We start from the raw sequence: 12,976 nt of genomic DNA on the forward strand, positions 1-12,976 counted from the left end.
ATTGCTCTTTAACCATTTTTCTCTTAGATTATTTTTCTTGTTGGTTTATAAAATGATACATTGTATTAGCTTTTTGTATGTTAATTTTTCCCCAGCTTATCATTTGCTTTTTTTTATCATTTGCTTTTAATTTTAGATTTTTGTAGTAGAGAAATGACTCACTTTCGTAAGTTATTTTACACTTTCTTGTTTTGCATTATACTTATAAGGGCTTTCTGCACACTAAGATTGTATTAATATTCATCTACATTTTTTTCTGAAGTTATGTAATGTTAATGTTTACATTTCATGTATGAGCCTTTTGGGATTTATGAGGTCTAAGTTTATTTCCAGATGGCTAGAGACCAGTTCTTTCACAATGAATGAGAAGTCTTTCCTACACAGATCTAATACCAATTTTATCACAGACTAAAATCCAAATGTACATGAAACTATTTTAAAAACAATGCTTCCTCTATTCCTATGTTTATTATACCATACAATTTAAGTTCTATTTATCTTTACAGTATCGTTACTGTTAAGTAAACATTCTTAGAAAACTTCTACAATAAAAAAAAAAAAAGAAAACTTCTACAATATTCTTTACTATTAATTACATACTATTATATGCCTACATGAACTTGAGACTAATTTTAAGGCTTAAAAAACTCCTAGGATTTTGCTTGTGATGGCGCATATTTGGAAATAAATGACATGATTCTGCTGAGTCGGCCTACTTAAGATAAGAAATGTATTTATTCTTTACCAAGTCTCTTTAAAAAGTTACTTTAATTATGATTCATCCAAGTTCTGAAGATTTCTTGACAAATGTATTACTAGTCATCGCATGTTGCCTGCTATTACCATCAACAGGATTTACAGTTTGTTGTTGTTTTTTAATTCAAGTTAGTTAATACACAGTGTAGTACTGGTTTCAGGTACAATAGTAGTTAACATTTATTGAGCACTTATTTTATGCCAGGCACGGTGGTAAGCATATTTCATTATTTCATTTAATCCATCAATTCTATGCCTCGTTTTCCAGATGAGAAAACTGACAAAAGCTTAAAAAACTTGCCAGAATGCCACATAGCTAGGAGTGGAGATTTGAACCTGGCAGTCGGGATCCAAGGACAGTGCTTTCCATTGAATACTCTGACTAGGTAATTTTTACTTGTGTATTTCAAAGTATAAAAACAAAGGACTCTTTTACTTGCAACATAAATTTGCATTTGGGAAAGAAAACATCAATCAAAAATGGGAGTTCATGACTATAACGTGCTCCACCTTCTAAGTAGTCCATACCTTCCCATCAAGAATAGTCTCCCATGTTGCTCTTTTCTTGCTTATTGGACATTCTTCCATTTCCTGCATGGCTACTTCATATTCCCCATCTAAAAGCTGTAAGCGCCTGTTAGACAAACACATACACTTTAAAGTAACCTGTGTATTACTGTAAGTACATTAAATTCTACATCTTTAGATTTATACTAAAAAGCAGTTAATTAAATTTATAAACTAGCTTACATACCCAACAGAATTTTGAAATATACCTACTCTCCATTCCTGACAAAAGCAATTTTAATGATCTGCACTAAGAACTATTATTACTAAATAATTATTTCATTATTGTAGATACTCAGACGTAATTTATCATACTAAAGTATAATAGATGCCTAAATTCTCAAAACTTGGTAAATTTTAAACATTAAGTATAAAGCACAAGTGTAAACTTTATACTTTAAAATAATGGGATAAAAAGTGTTCGAATACTTGGCTTAGGTAACCACTAAGAATTATGTCTCTGTTATTTCTAACTATTGAAAATACTGGAACTAGAATTCTTGAGTTTCATTCATGACCAGTAAACTTGATTATGATTCTGGTAACTATAAGATCCCAGGGGCACCTGGCACATATAGGTGCTCAATAAACATTTCATGGATGAATAAATGAATGAAATACCAGTTGAATCAAAGAATTATGCCCATACTCACAATATAGTTTTTTTTTCACAATATAGTTTTCATGTATGTGTACATATATGTGTGTGTACATACAGCTTTATTATTTTTTTCATTCCTTTAAGCACTGGTAACACTACTACTACCCTAAACACCATTCTTCAACCATGCTCAACAATTAATTGTATGTTGCAAGAATATGGCTTCTCTCCATCAGTCTTGGAACAGTTCTGTTTGGTGATAACAGCTAACATTTATTGAGTGCTTACTATGTGCCAGGCATTATTTGAAAGACTTCACTTTTCATTTAATCTTCCCAACCTATGAAATAGATTATTCTACTTTTCAGAAGAAGAAACTGAGGCAGAGAGATTAAGCAGCTTGCCTTAAGATGACATAGTAAATAGTGCTAGCAACTGAATCTGGGTAGTATGTCTCTGAGTCTGATTGTAACACCAAATGATTTTAAGACTTAAGAATTTTTGTCTCTATGCTGTGCACCTTCAATTTATTCTACTTCAACAGTACAGCAGTAAAGCTATTCAACTTAACATTTTAAAAAGCTATTTTTATGTATTTGTATAGGTAATAACACATCCATATACTTCTAACTGAAACGATGCTTCCCTCATGCATTTACATGGCTACGTAATATTCTATTTTATAGTCGTACATTTGATAGCTACAATCCAATTTACTCTCCTACCTGTAATGCATGAGGAGGCCCTTTTTTCCCCACAGCCTCATCAACAGTGCTTTATCAGTTTTTTGATCTCTGCCAAACTGGTAAGTGAAAAAATGACATCTCAGTGTACTTTTAAATGTTTTAGATGTCTTATCTTTTAAATGTTTAAAAATCACATATATTTTCCTTTTTTGTAACCATTTTTATCTCTTGCTCATTCTTCTATTGGGCTATGGTAGTTTTCTTAATGAGGATGATCTTATTATATTAAAGAAATGAGACATCAATCTATAGTATGAATTGAAGTTAGTTCTCCCTTGTCATTTTATTTTTTACTTAGCTTATGAGGACTTCCATTGTTTTCAGAATACGTTTTTAATTTTGCTCTTTTCATACTTTTTCTATATGGCTTTTGAATTGTGGTCATTCTTTAAGGAGACTTTAACTTCTCTGAGATTATAAAAAGAACTTTTTACACATCTAACTCCTCAGATCTTGGGTTGTAAATACTTTTCCTCCATTAAAAGGAATCCACGGAGGGGGACACTTGACGCGATGAGCACTGGGTGTTATTCTGTATGTTGGTAAATTGAACACCAATAAAAATTAATTTATAGGGATCCCTGGGTGGCGCAGCGGTTTGGTGCCTGCCTTTGGCCCAGGGCGCGATCCTGGAGACCCGGGATCGAATCCCACGTCGGGCTCCCAGTGCATGAAGCCTGCTTCTCCCTCTGCCTATGTCTCTGCCTCCCTCTCTCATTCTGTGTGACTATCATAAATAAATAAAAAATTAAAAAAAAAATTAATTTATAAAAAAAAAAAAAAAAGGAATCAAGCTAGGAGCACCTCACTGGCTCAGACAGAAGAGCATGTGACTCTTGATTGTGGGGTTGTGAGTTCAAGCCCCATGCTGGGTATAGAGATTACTTAAAAAAATAAATCCACACTAGGTATAGAGCCTACCTTAAAAAAAAAAAAAAAAAGGATGGGGGTTGGGGGGCTGTGGTGCCTGGGTAGTTCAGTTAGGCATCTGACTGTTGGTTTTGGCTCAGGTCATGATTTGAGTTCAGAGATCAAGCCCAACCCCCATGTCAGGGACCACATTGAACAAAGCCTGCTTGAGATTCTCTCCCCCTCTCCCCCTTTGGCTCTTCCCTCAATGCACTCACAAGCTCTCAAGTAAGTAAAATCTTAGGAAAAAAAAAAAAAGAAAAAGGAAATCAAGACTAAAGAAATGGCCAATTCTAGAGGAGAAGTAGGAAAGAGAGAATGTAAGCCTGGAATATCTTACTATTCAGAAAATAAGGAAAAACAAAAAATAAATAAAAGTAAAAAAAAAAGACATAAAGGACCCTGTTTAGAGGGGCTTCTTCTGATTAAATTTGGGACAATTTGAACATTAAAATGAGTAACACCATGAGCAGATTACATTCTGGCAATTGCCATACGAATAATTTTTTCAAGCAAGAGTCACTGATGGATGCTAAACTACCGGGTGAAAGGTTGTTGGGGATAAAATGGACCCAGTTGAAACTGAGATTACCACAGAGATTATGTATTAATTAAAGGGAAAAGATACTGTTACAGTAGAGAAATATGACCACCACCTTAACCAAGTAAGTGATCAAACCCAATTTTACCTGTGTCTGTGATGTACACAAAGAACACATCACCCTTCAGTGTATCCTGCCCAAAATATTTAACCTAAATCTACTCCTTAACTAAGAGACATTTTGTAAAACTATAGGCCTGTACTTTAAAAAAGTGCCACAAATAACAAAAAGAGAAAGATACACACTCATACATACAGAAAACAAACAAGTGGTTGCCAGAGGAGAGTGTGGGGGGTTAAACATAATAGATGAAAGAGGGGGGTACGTGGGTGGCTCAGTCAATTTAACAGTCTGCCTTCGGCTCAGGTCATGACCCTAGGGTCCTGGGATGGAGCCCCGGGTCAGGATCCCTGCTCAACGGAGAGCTTACTTCTCCCTCTCCCTCTGTGCTCTCCCTCCTTGTGCTCTCACACGCTCTGTGTCAAATAAATAAATAAAATCCTAAAAAAACAAACAAACAAAAACAACAACAACAAAACACACCACAGGTATTAAGAGGTAAAAACTTATAAAATAAATAAATCACAGGGGTGAGAAGTACAAACATCGAGAACATAGTCAATAATATTGTAATAAGTTTCTATGGTGACAGATGGTGACTACACTTATCCTGGTGAGCAATGCACAACATATGGAATGTTTGAAATTACTATGTTGTACACCTGAAAGTAATATTGTGTCAACTATACTTCAATGTAAAAAAAAATAAAGGCAATGTATGAATTAACAACAATAAAAAAGCGTCACAAAAGGCAGAGAAACAAAAGAATGGAGAACTATCCCAATTTTGGAGAACTGAAGAAGACTGAATAGATAGGGCAACTTGCTACAGATCATAACCTTTGGGGGGGGGTGGAGAGGAGCATCTGTAAGGGGCATTACTGTGGTCAACTGGGGATAGTCTTTGTTGCATTACATTCAAGTTCACGAGTATGACAGGTGTATTGTGGTTATGAAGGAAATTCCTAGTTTTTAGGAGACACATACTGAAGTGTTTAGGAGGAATGAAGTAGACCGTCACAATGAAACAGTTAAGCACAAAAATAAAATACATACAAATAAAGCAAATGTGGTAAAATGTTAATGACTGATGAATCTAGGTGAAGGGCATGTGGGTATTAATGATGTATATACTGTTTGACTTTTTCATAGTTTAGAAATTTTCAAAATCATTGGAGAAAAATTCTACTACGGTTTCTTCTTGGCACTTTTATTCATTAATTAGAAAGCAATATTTTATAGGTATAAGGAATATGCTAATACATGTAAGGTAGAAAGAATTTTAAAAAGAATACAACACGCAGATCCCTGGGTGGCTCAGCGGTTTAGTGCCTGCCTTCAGCCAGGGGCGTGGTCTTGGGAGTCCCACATCAGACTCTCTACATGGAGCCTGCTTCTCCCTCTGCCTATGTCTCTCATGAATGAATAAATAAAAATCTTAAAAAAAAAAAAAAAAAGAACACAACACTACCCCTCATGCTGCCTAAAACAGAACACTGATGAACACAATGAAGCCCACTGTGTCACATCCTAGTTGCTTCTCCCATAGACATTAACTACGATCTCCTAGAACATGTCTCCGTTGTTCTCCATTTAAACCTCTGACCTGGGGCACCTGGGTGGCTCAGGTGGTTAAGCATCTGCCTTTGGCTCAGGTCATGATCCCAGGGTCCTGGTATCAAGCCCCGCATCAGCTCCCTGCTCAGAGGGGAGTCTGCTTCTCCCTCTCCCTCTGCCTATCCGCTCAACACCTTGTTCATGCTTGCTCTGTCACTCTCTCAAATAAATTAAATTAAAAAATCTTAAAAAAAAAAAAAATAAATCTCTGACCTATAAATTTCTGACTTTAAAAGACACTATACTGGTTCAATATTAAGTCAGATATTCTAACAGTAATGTTAAAGGATTTATTCTAAGACAATAGAGCAATACGTAGCCAGAATTTATGGCATTATTCCTAACCATCTTTGCTTTCCTATTAAAAGCCTTGTAACTTTATCTAGTAGCTAATAAGCAACATCTCATACTTTTTAAAAAGTAGGAGGAATGTACTAATTGCTTTACTTGCCTCTTTCTCCTATACCTATCAGTGAACTGTGTTAACTACCAGCAAGTAGCCTGAAACAAGAACTCATGGCACATTACAGGATCCATTCTCTGATCTCCTCAAAAAAGAATGCTGCCTTTGCCTCCTAGACCTTTTACTGTCACTAAGATGCTTCACTCCCAGTGAAACCTGGGATGTGGGAGAGATGAGAACAAATTCAGGTGTTCTTTGCTCCTCTGTGACGACACAGATTTCTACCTTAATTTTATAATACATAACCTCAAGATTTGCACAGGGCCCACTTCATTCAGGTCTCTTTGAAATACTATCTTCTCCTAGACCTTTCTATACAACAACCATTTGTTCTCTTTATTTTTCTTCATAGCATTCACCAATGAGTGACATTAGCTGATATAACTTTCGGATGGTGGTCTGTTTCTTCCACTAGAAATTAAGCTCCATGAAGGCAGGGATCTTGTTGCCTTATCACTGCCTAGAACAGTGTCTGACAGAGAGTAGACACTGAGAAAATACATGCCTAATAAACAATCTTAACTGAGCCATTCAAATAGGAACTCATCTATGTTTATTGCTTTCTATGTGACAGAAAAATTCAGTATTTACAAACTCGTTTTTTTTAATTTTAAAGCATAAAAAGAAACAAAGGCAAAGAAGTATCACCACTATATTACACATCAGAACAAAAACATTTCTAGAATGTTATGGGAACCTCACTTGTCCAACATTACCTGTTTTTATCAAATACTGTCATTTGTGCAACAAATGTCTTCTCCCCATCTTCACGATTTCGTTTTCTTCTAGCTGGAAGTTCTTCATTGACATCTGAATTTCACAAACATTTCTCATCAGTCAAATATTCAGACAAAAAGGTCTTATTTATGACATGGTCTCTTATCCCAAATTAGGCACAAAATACAATTAAGTTGTGATACAATGTCCAGACTTACACTCTTCAATTTTATGTTTTATCATAAGTGTATGTCCTTACTAGGCAAAGAAGAAAAAAAAATCCATATTTATAGTTACTTTTCAAGAACTTCAATGGATACTTTAAGGCTCAAACGTTATTTCCCCCACGTGCCTCTCCACTGAATTTCACATATACCTCTATTATACTACTCATCATTTTTCTTTATTTATATTTATCTCTACACTCTAGGTCGGCTTTGTGAGCTTCTGGAGGATAGGACTGGATGTATTAATGATCTTTGTATTCCTAGCACTTATATGCTAGTTGAATGATTATGTCAAAGGCCGATTCAGAACTGCTGGGAAGATAGAGGGATAGATATATGACATGTAAATATAATAAAATCTTAATTACTGAATCTAAGTGGTAGGGTAGACAGATGTTCACTATATAAAACTCTTCTGACAGCCATATACACACAAATTTTTTCACAATAAATGTTGTGTGTGTGGGGAAATGAATTCATTGTTTTTTTTGCTGAGAGACTAATTTGAAATACTAGTCTTCTCCATCCAGTGTTCAAGATATTTTTTTTACCACATGAAATAGGTTTCATCACGTAACAATGAGAACTTTACAGATTAAATACCTAGTACAGCACAATAGCCAACTGTTTAAGATTCAGAGTAATCTACCCTAAAATTAATTAACTCATCAGACTTTAAAAGATTTGCAAATAAAGGTCATTTCATGATTTTTGAATGCATGCAATTTACTTCTAGCTCTGCACCAATTTCTTCCTTAGAAAAGCAAAATTTAAAATAAAACTATTAAAATAAAAATTACCAATATTTTCATTGGTTTCTCCATTAATCATTCCATTAAACTCTCTTCTTCCCGGACGAGTCACTCTAAATAGCAATGAGTAAGACTTCACCATATGGCTGTTACTAGGTTCAAATTCATTACTGGAAACTGCAAGGGACGGGAAATTTCCAGGTTTTGTTTGATTGAGATCAGGATTCAAAGGCACCTGCTTTTTACCTGTAGGAACTTGCCTTATTGGACAACTTACATCCTGCAAAGTAAAGATTATGAAATTATATTTGTGCATATGCAATTATTATAAGAATTATAATAAAACTTCTAATCACAGATATAGGAAACATCATTAACCAAATAGCATGCTAAAATCCTAACCATAGGGCAGCCCAGGTGGCTCAGCAGTTTAGCGTCTGCCTTCGGCCCAGGGCCTGATCCTGGAGACCTGAGATCAAGTCCCACGTCGGGCTCCCTGCATGGAGCCTGCTTCTCCCTCTGCCTGTGACTCTGCCTCTCTCTCTCTCTCTCATGAATAAATAAAATCTTTAAAAAATAAAATAAAACTTAAAAAATAAAATAAAATCCTAACCATAGTTCTGAAAGTTGTGACAAAGCAAAAAGAAAATTTGGAATAGCTATATACCAAATATTAACAATTGAAGATTTCTCCAACATAATGAAAATAATGAAAATAATGAAAATAAAAATTAGTGTATCTAATATTTAGCTGATGGTCATTTGAAGTATTTTAAATTAGAAATATGGAATTAACACCAAGCTTAAAATGTTAAGATCATATAAATTAATAATATTTTGCCTTAAATTTTCTATTTTAACAAAATAACTGATGACCATTAGAAATGAAAAGCATGGGGATCCCTGGGTGGCGCAGCGGTTTGGCGCCTGCCTTTGGCCCAGGGCGCGATCCTGGAGACCCGGGATCGAATCCCAAGTCAGGCTCCCGGTGCATGGAGCCTGCTTCTCCCTCTGCCTGTGTCTCTGCCCCTCTCTCTCTCACTGTGTGCCTATCATAAATTAAAAAAAAAAAAAAAAAGAAATGAAAAGCATTATAGTAATACTACTATCAATGTTATAAAACGGTAAATCCATATATTTAAATGTTTAACAGAAGCAATTATTTTCATCTTATGAATGTTTTGTAATTATAGAACTAGTTATGCTTAAAGAGCTGAAAAACTGGAAGATGTGAAGACCTTTATAACAAATGGTAGCTTCTTTTTGAAAACAGAATACATTCTTATTATCTTAAAAAAAAAATCTACTCTACAAAAGAGTATAAAATGAGAAATATTTAAAGTTTCCCCCAGTTCCCCTAGGTCCTATACTCCAAAGATGACTAATATTAGCAGCTGGTTGTATATATCCTTCCAAGCAAATGTTTACACCTATTTTTTGAAACACAAAAAGGACATTATAGTTTTATTCACTTATTTTGCCTGAATCTTCAAGAATGTTCACATCACTGCTTATCATCTGTATGGGGATTGCATGGGAGTCGGGAATGGTATTTCTTAACTTTGAAATTTTAAATATATACTTACGCTGTTGTCTATCATCACCTTAGTCTACTCTATACCAGTGCTCTAAAAGTGCTCAAGCCCTGTGCTACTTTACTATGATTTTGGAAGAACATCAGCAACAGGAACCTCTATACAGGTCATTCCTTTTCTTTTTTAAAAAGATTTTACTTATTTTTTCATAAGAAACATAGAAAGGCAGACACATAAGGCAGAAGGAGAAGCAGACTCCCCACTGAGCAGGGAGCCTGATGCAGGACTCAATCCCAGGACCCGGGGATCATGACTTGAGCCAAAGGCAGACGCTTAACCAACTGACCCATCCAAGTGCCCCTATACAGATCATTCCTAATCTTAAAATACCCAAGATCATGAGGCTACTAAAAGTGTATCTGTGGGGTTTAGTGGATTGGTGAGGAAATTTAACTACCCTAACATGTGTTTCTATGGTGAAATGATTTCACCTTATAAGTAAAAATCTGAGGCAATGTATTAATAAGTCAATGGCTGATAATAATGGCAACAGAATTTCTCTGCCTGAAAGTAATGTTACAAAAAGTAATCCTTTTGGGAAAAACTCTCAGCCCTTATTTACATTTTAATTGGTACAAATTTCTAAAACATAAGCTAAGAGATTGAAGTGACAGGGATGCAACTGAATTTATGTTAAGATGCTAAAAGATACCTTCTTCCCTTCATCATCAAACTCCTTAGGACAAAGTTTTATGCAGATACCTCAGCCAGTCCAGAAAAAACACGAAGATCTGGGAGGTTGACAAAAAAGACTATCAGTTTTATAATTTCAGCCATCAACATATTTAAAAGCTTTCAAGGTTTGGAGCACCCAGGTGCACAGCTGGTTGGTTGGGTGTCCAACTCTTTGTTTCAGTTCAGGTTGTGATCTCAGGGCTGTGCCATCAAGCCCCGCCTTGGGCTCCGTGCTCGTTTCAGAGTCTGCTTGGGACTCTTTCTCACCCTCTCCCTCTGTCCTCACCCCCAAAATGCTCTCTCTAATAAATACATAAATTGGGGCAGCCCCGGTGGCTCAGCGGTTTAGTGCAGCCTGCAGCCCAGGGTGTGATCCTGGAGACCCGGGATCGAGTCCCGCATCGCATTCCCTGCATGGAGCCTGCTTCTCCCTCTGCCTGTGTCTCTGCCTCTCTCTCTCTCTCTCTCTCTCTCTCATGAATAAATAAAATCTTAAAAAAAAAAAAAAACATAAATTGTTTTTTAAAAAAAGGCTTTCAAGATTTAAAATCACGATATATATGCATGAACATACTCAATTAAAAAATTATTCCACATAATCTACCAATATTGTATATGTTACCTTTCTTTTTTTGTGGCAAACTTTCACAAGCAGGACTTCCAGGGTAACAGAATTTTGTTCATTTTCTGAGTTTTGTGATGGCTTATCTAAATAGAAAATCAATACTTTAAAATGTTTTTGTTTAAAAATATAAACGTTGTATTCATTTTCCTAAGAAGTCTGGGAAAACAAAAAGACTTCCTATTCCTATGGTGACTTCTCAGAAGTTTACTCATTTCCCCCCCCAAATCAGTTCCAAATTTGCAGCAAACTCTTTAAGTCCTTATATATAAAGTCATTTAAATAAACCTTTCACAATACAACTATAATTACCTTCCTACAATACTGTGATTTTCTTTTGATCAAATAAGATGTCCAATTATTTTAATTAACACTAAAAACATTTACTGATTACATGGCTATAAAGATTTAACATTTATGATAATAAGACTATAATAAACTGCCAGTCAAAAGTATTTTTGACAAATACAGTTAAAGCTTCTTGGCAGAAAACACAAATGAAATATTCAAGAAAGACAACCATACACAAAATAAACATTTATATTTTTTTCCTTGTCCCAAAATCTATTAGAAAAATTACTTAGTTTAAGATACACTTAAATTGAACTAGTTACACTATTATGTATGTTTCATTTTGAATGCACACTGGTATCAAACCAAAAAGTTATTTGTCTAGGACTTGTGATCAAAGGGATTAAAATATGGATTTCATGCAAAAGTTACATAAACAATTATATTATCATTTCATAAGAAAGGTAGCTAATTTTTTATCTTTTCCCTAGAATTTCTCTAAAGCCTAAGCAGGACAGCTAAGCTTAGGATATTATTTACTACACCTAGGGGAATCTCTCGGTTTACAAAGTTTATGGATTTTAATTTTAATTATCAATTTACTGACAAAAGCTTTTGCAAATTAAGTTCTAGAGTACTTCTCTATAACTTGCTTTTAATCCCAAAGGCATTATTAATAGTTCAAACTATTTAATCGATCATCACTAGGTTTCAATAATATATAAAACTACTACAGTAGATAAATCCACTAACATAAAAATAAAATAATTTTTGTTCTGAGATTTTGGATGCTTTTTTCTACTTAAAACCATTCTTTGTATCAAGGTGTGTGCATAAAATACATTTGAATCAGTCTCTTTGAAAGTTGTATTCAGGATTAAAAAAACTTTAATACAGGGGAAAAAAAATTCAGTATTTAAAATGCAGTAACAAAAAAATAAATAAATAAATAAAAATAAAATGCAGTAACAAAAATACTCTCCAAACCATACTCACCACGAAAATAGTACCCTAATAATCTTTGTGTATTATTTCTAAGCAGTTTCAAGTAGTAATAGCTAAACAAAGGTCTTCATTTAAAAACAAAAGGAAAAATAATCAGATTTTAGGAGTCTTGATGTTGGTTTTCTATCTTGATTTCTTAAAAATATTATTTCTTAAAAAAATAACTACAAATATACCTTGATTAGACAAGAGAGTCAATATAGCTGCTTCTTCCCAACTTCCACTAATTTTCAAAGTTATAATGGGAAATTATTTTCTGGAAACAGAAGTATCAACAGAGTTTACTTTCTCATTTACTTCAGTAACATCAAGAAAAAATAAGAACTTCAAGTGAATTTGAGCAATTTTGAACTCTATATTTTGTCATGTAGACGGAAAAAAATTTGATCAGACTACTCTCCAATTAATTTCAACTACTTCAACTAAAATTCAACTTAAATATTAATCAAGTAACAATAAATATTAATTAGTAAATATTCAATAAATATCCATCCTCAATTTCAGTTATGGATAACTTACATATGTTTTATGTATATCCCTGGGAACAAAAGGCTAATGAACCTATAATATTCAAACTGTAAGCTTCAAAGTATTAGAGTCCATGTACTTTAAAAGTACCACAGAAAACCAAGTATAAAAAATGATTAGAAATAAGGACTCTATAAAACGACTGTAATTTAGAAAAAGACATAAAAATGCTGTTCAGTTTATTTCTATATAAAAATGGATCAAATCTAAGGCAAAACTAGAAGTTACATTACATTAGCTGCT

General features: G+C 34.2%; 1 protein-coding gene across 2 annotated transcripts in view; it reads right to left on the minus strand.

Annotated features, from left to right (window-relative positions):
• The window catches only part of SUZ12 (SUZ12 polycomb repressive complex 2 subunit), a 46,528-nt gene that overhangs the window by 15,004 nt on the left and 18,548 nt on the right, over positions 1-12,976 (minus strand). For both annotated transcript variants that reach the window (XM_055332332.1, XM_055332324.1), the window contains 4 exons: positions 10,910-10,995; positions 8,066-8,297; positions 7,038-7,131; positions 1,285-1,390 (listed from right to left, as the gene is read on the minus strand). In XM_055332332.1, coding sequence (XP_055188307.1) covers positions 1,285-1,390; positions 7,038-7,131; positions 8,066-8,297; positions 10,910-10,995 — 518 coding nt within the window. The remainder of the gene's footprint in view (positions 1-1,284; positions 1,391-7,037; positions 7,132-8,065; positions 8,298-10,909; positions 10,996-12,976) is intronic.

This window comes from Nyctereutes procyonoides, unplaced genomic scaffold (genome assembly GCF_905146905.1).
Source record: "Nyctereutes procyonoides isolate TBG_1078 unplaced genomic scaffold, NYPRO_anot_genome, whole genome shotgun sequence".
Lineage (NCBI taxonomy): Eukaryota > Metazoa > Chordata > Mammalia > Carnivora > Canidae > Nyctereutes > Nyctereutes procyonoides.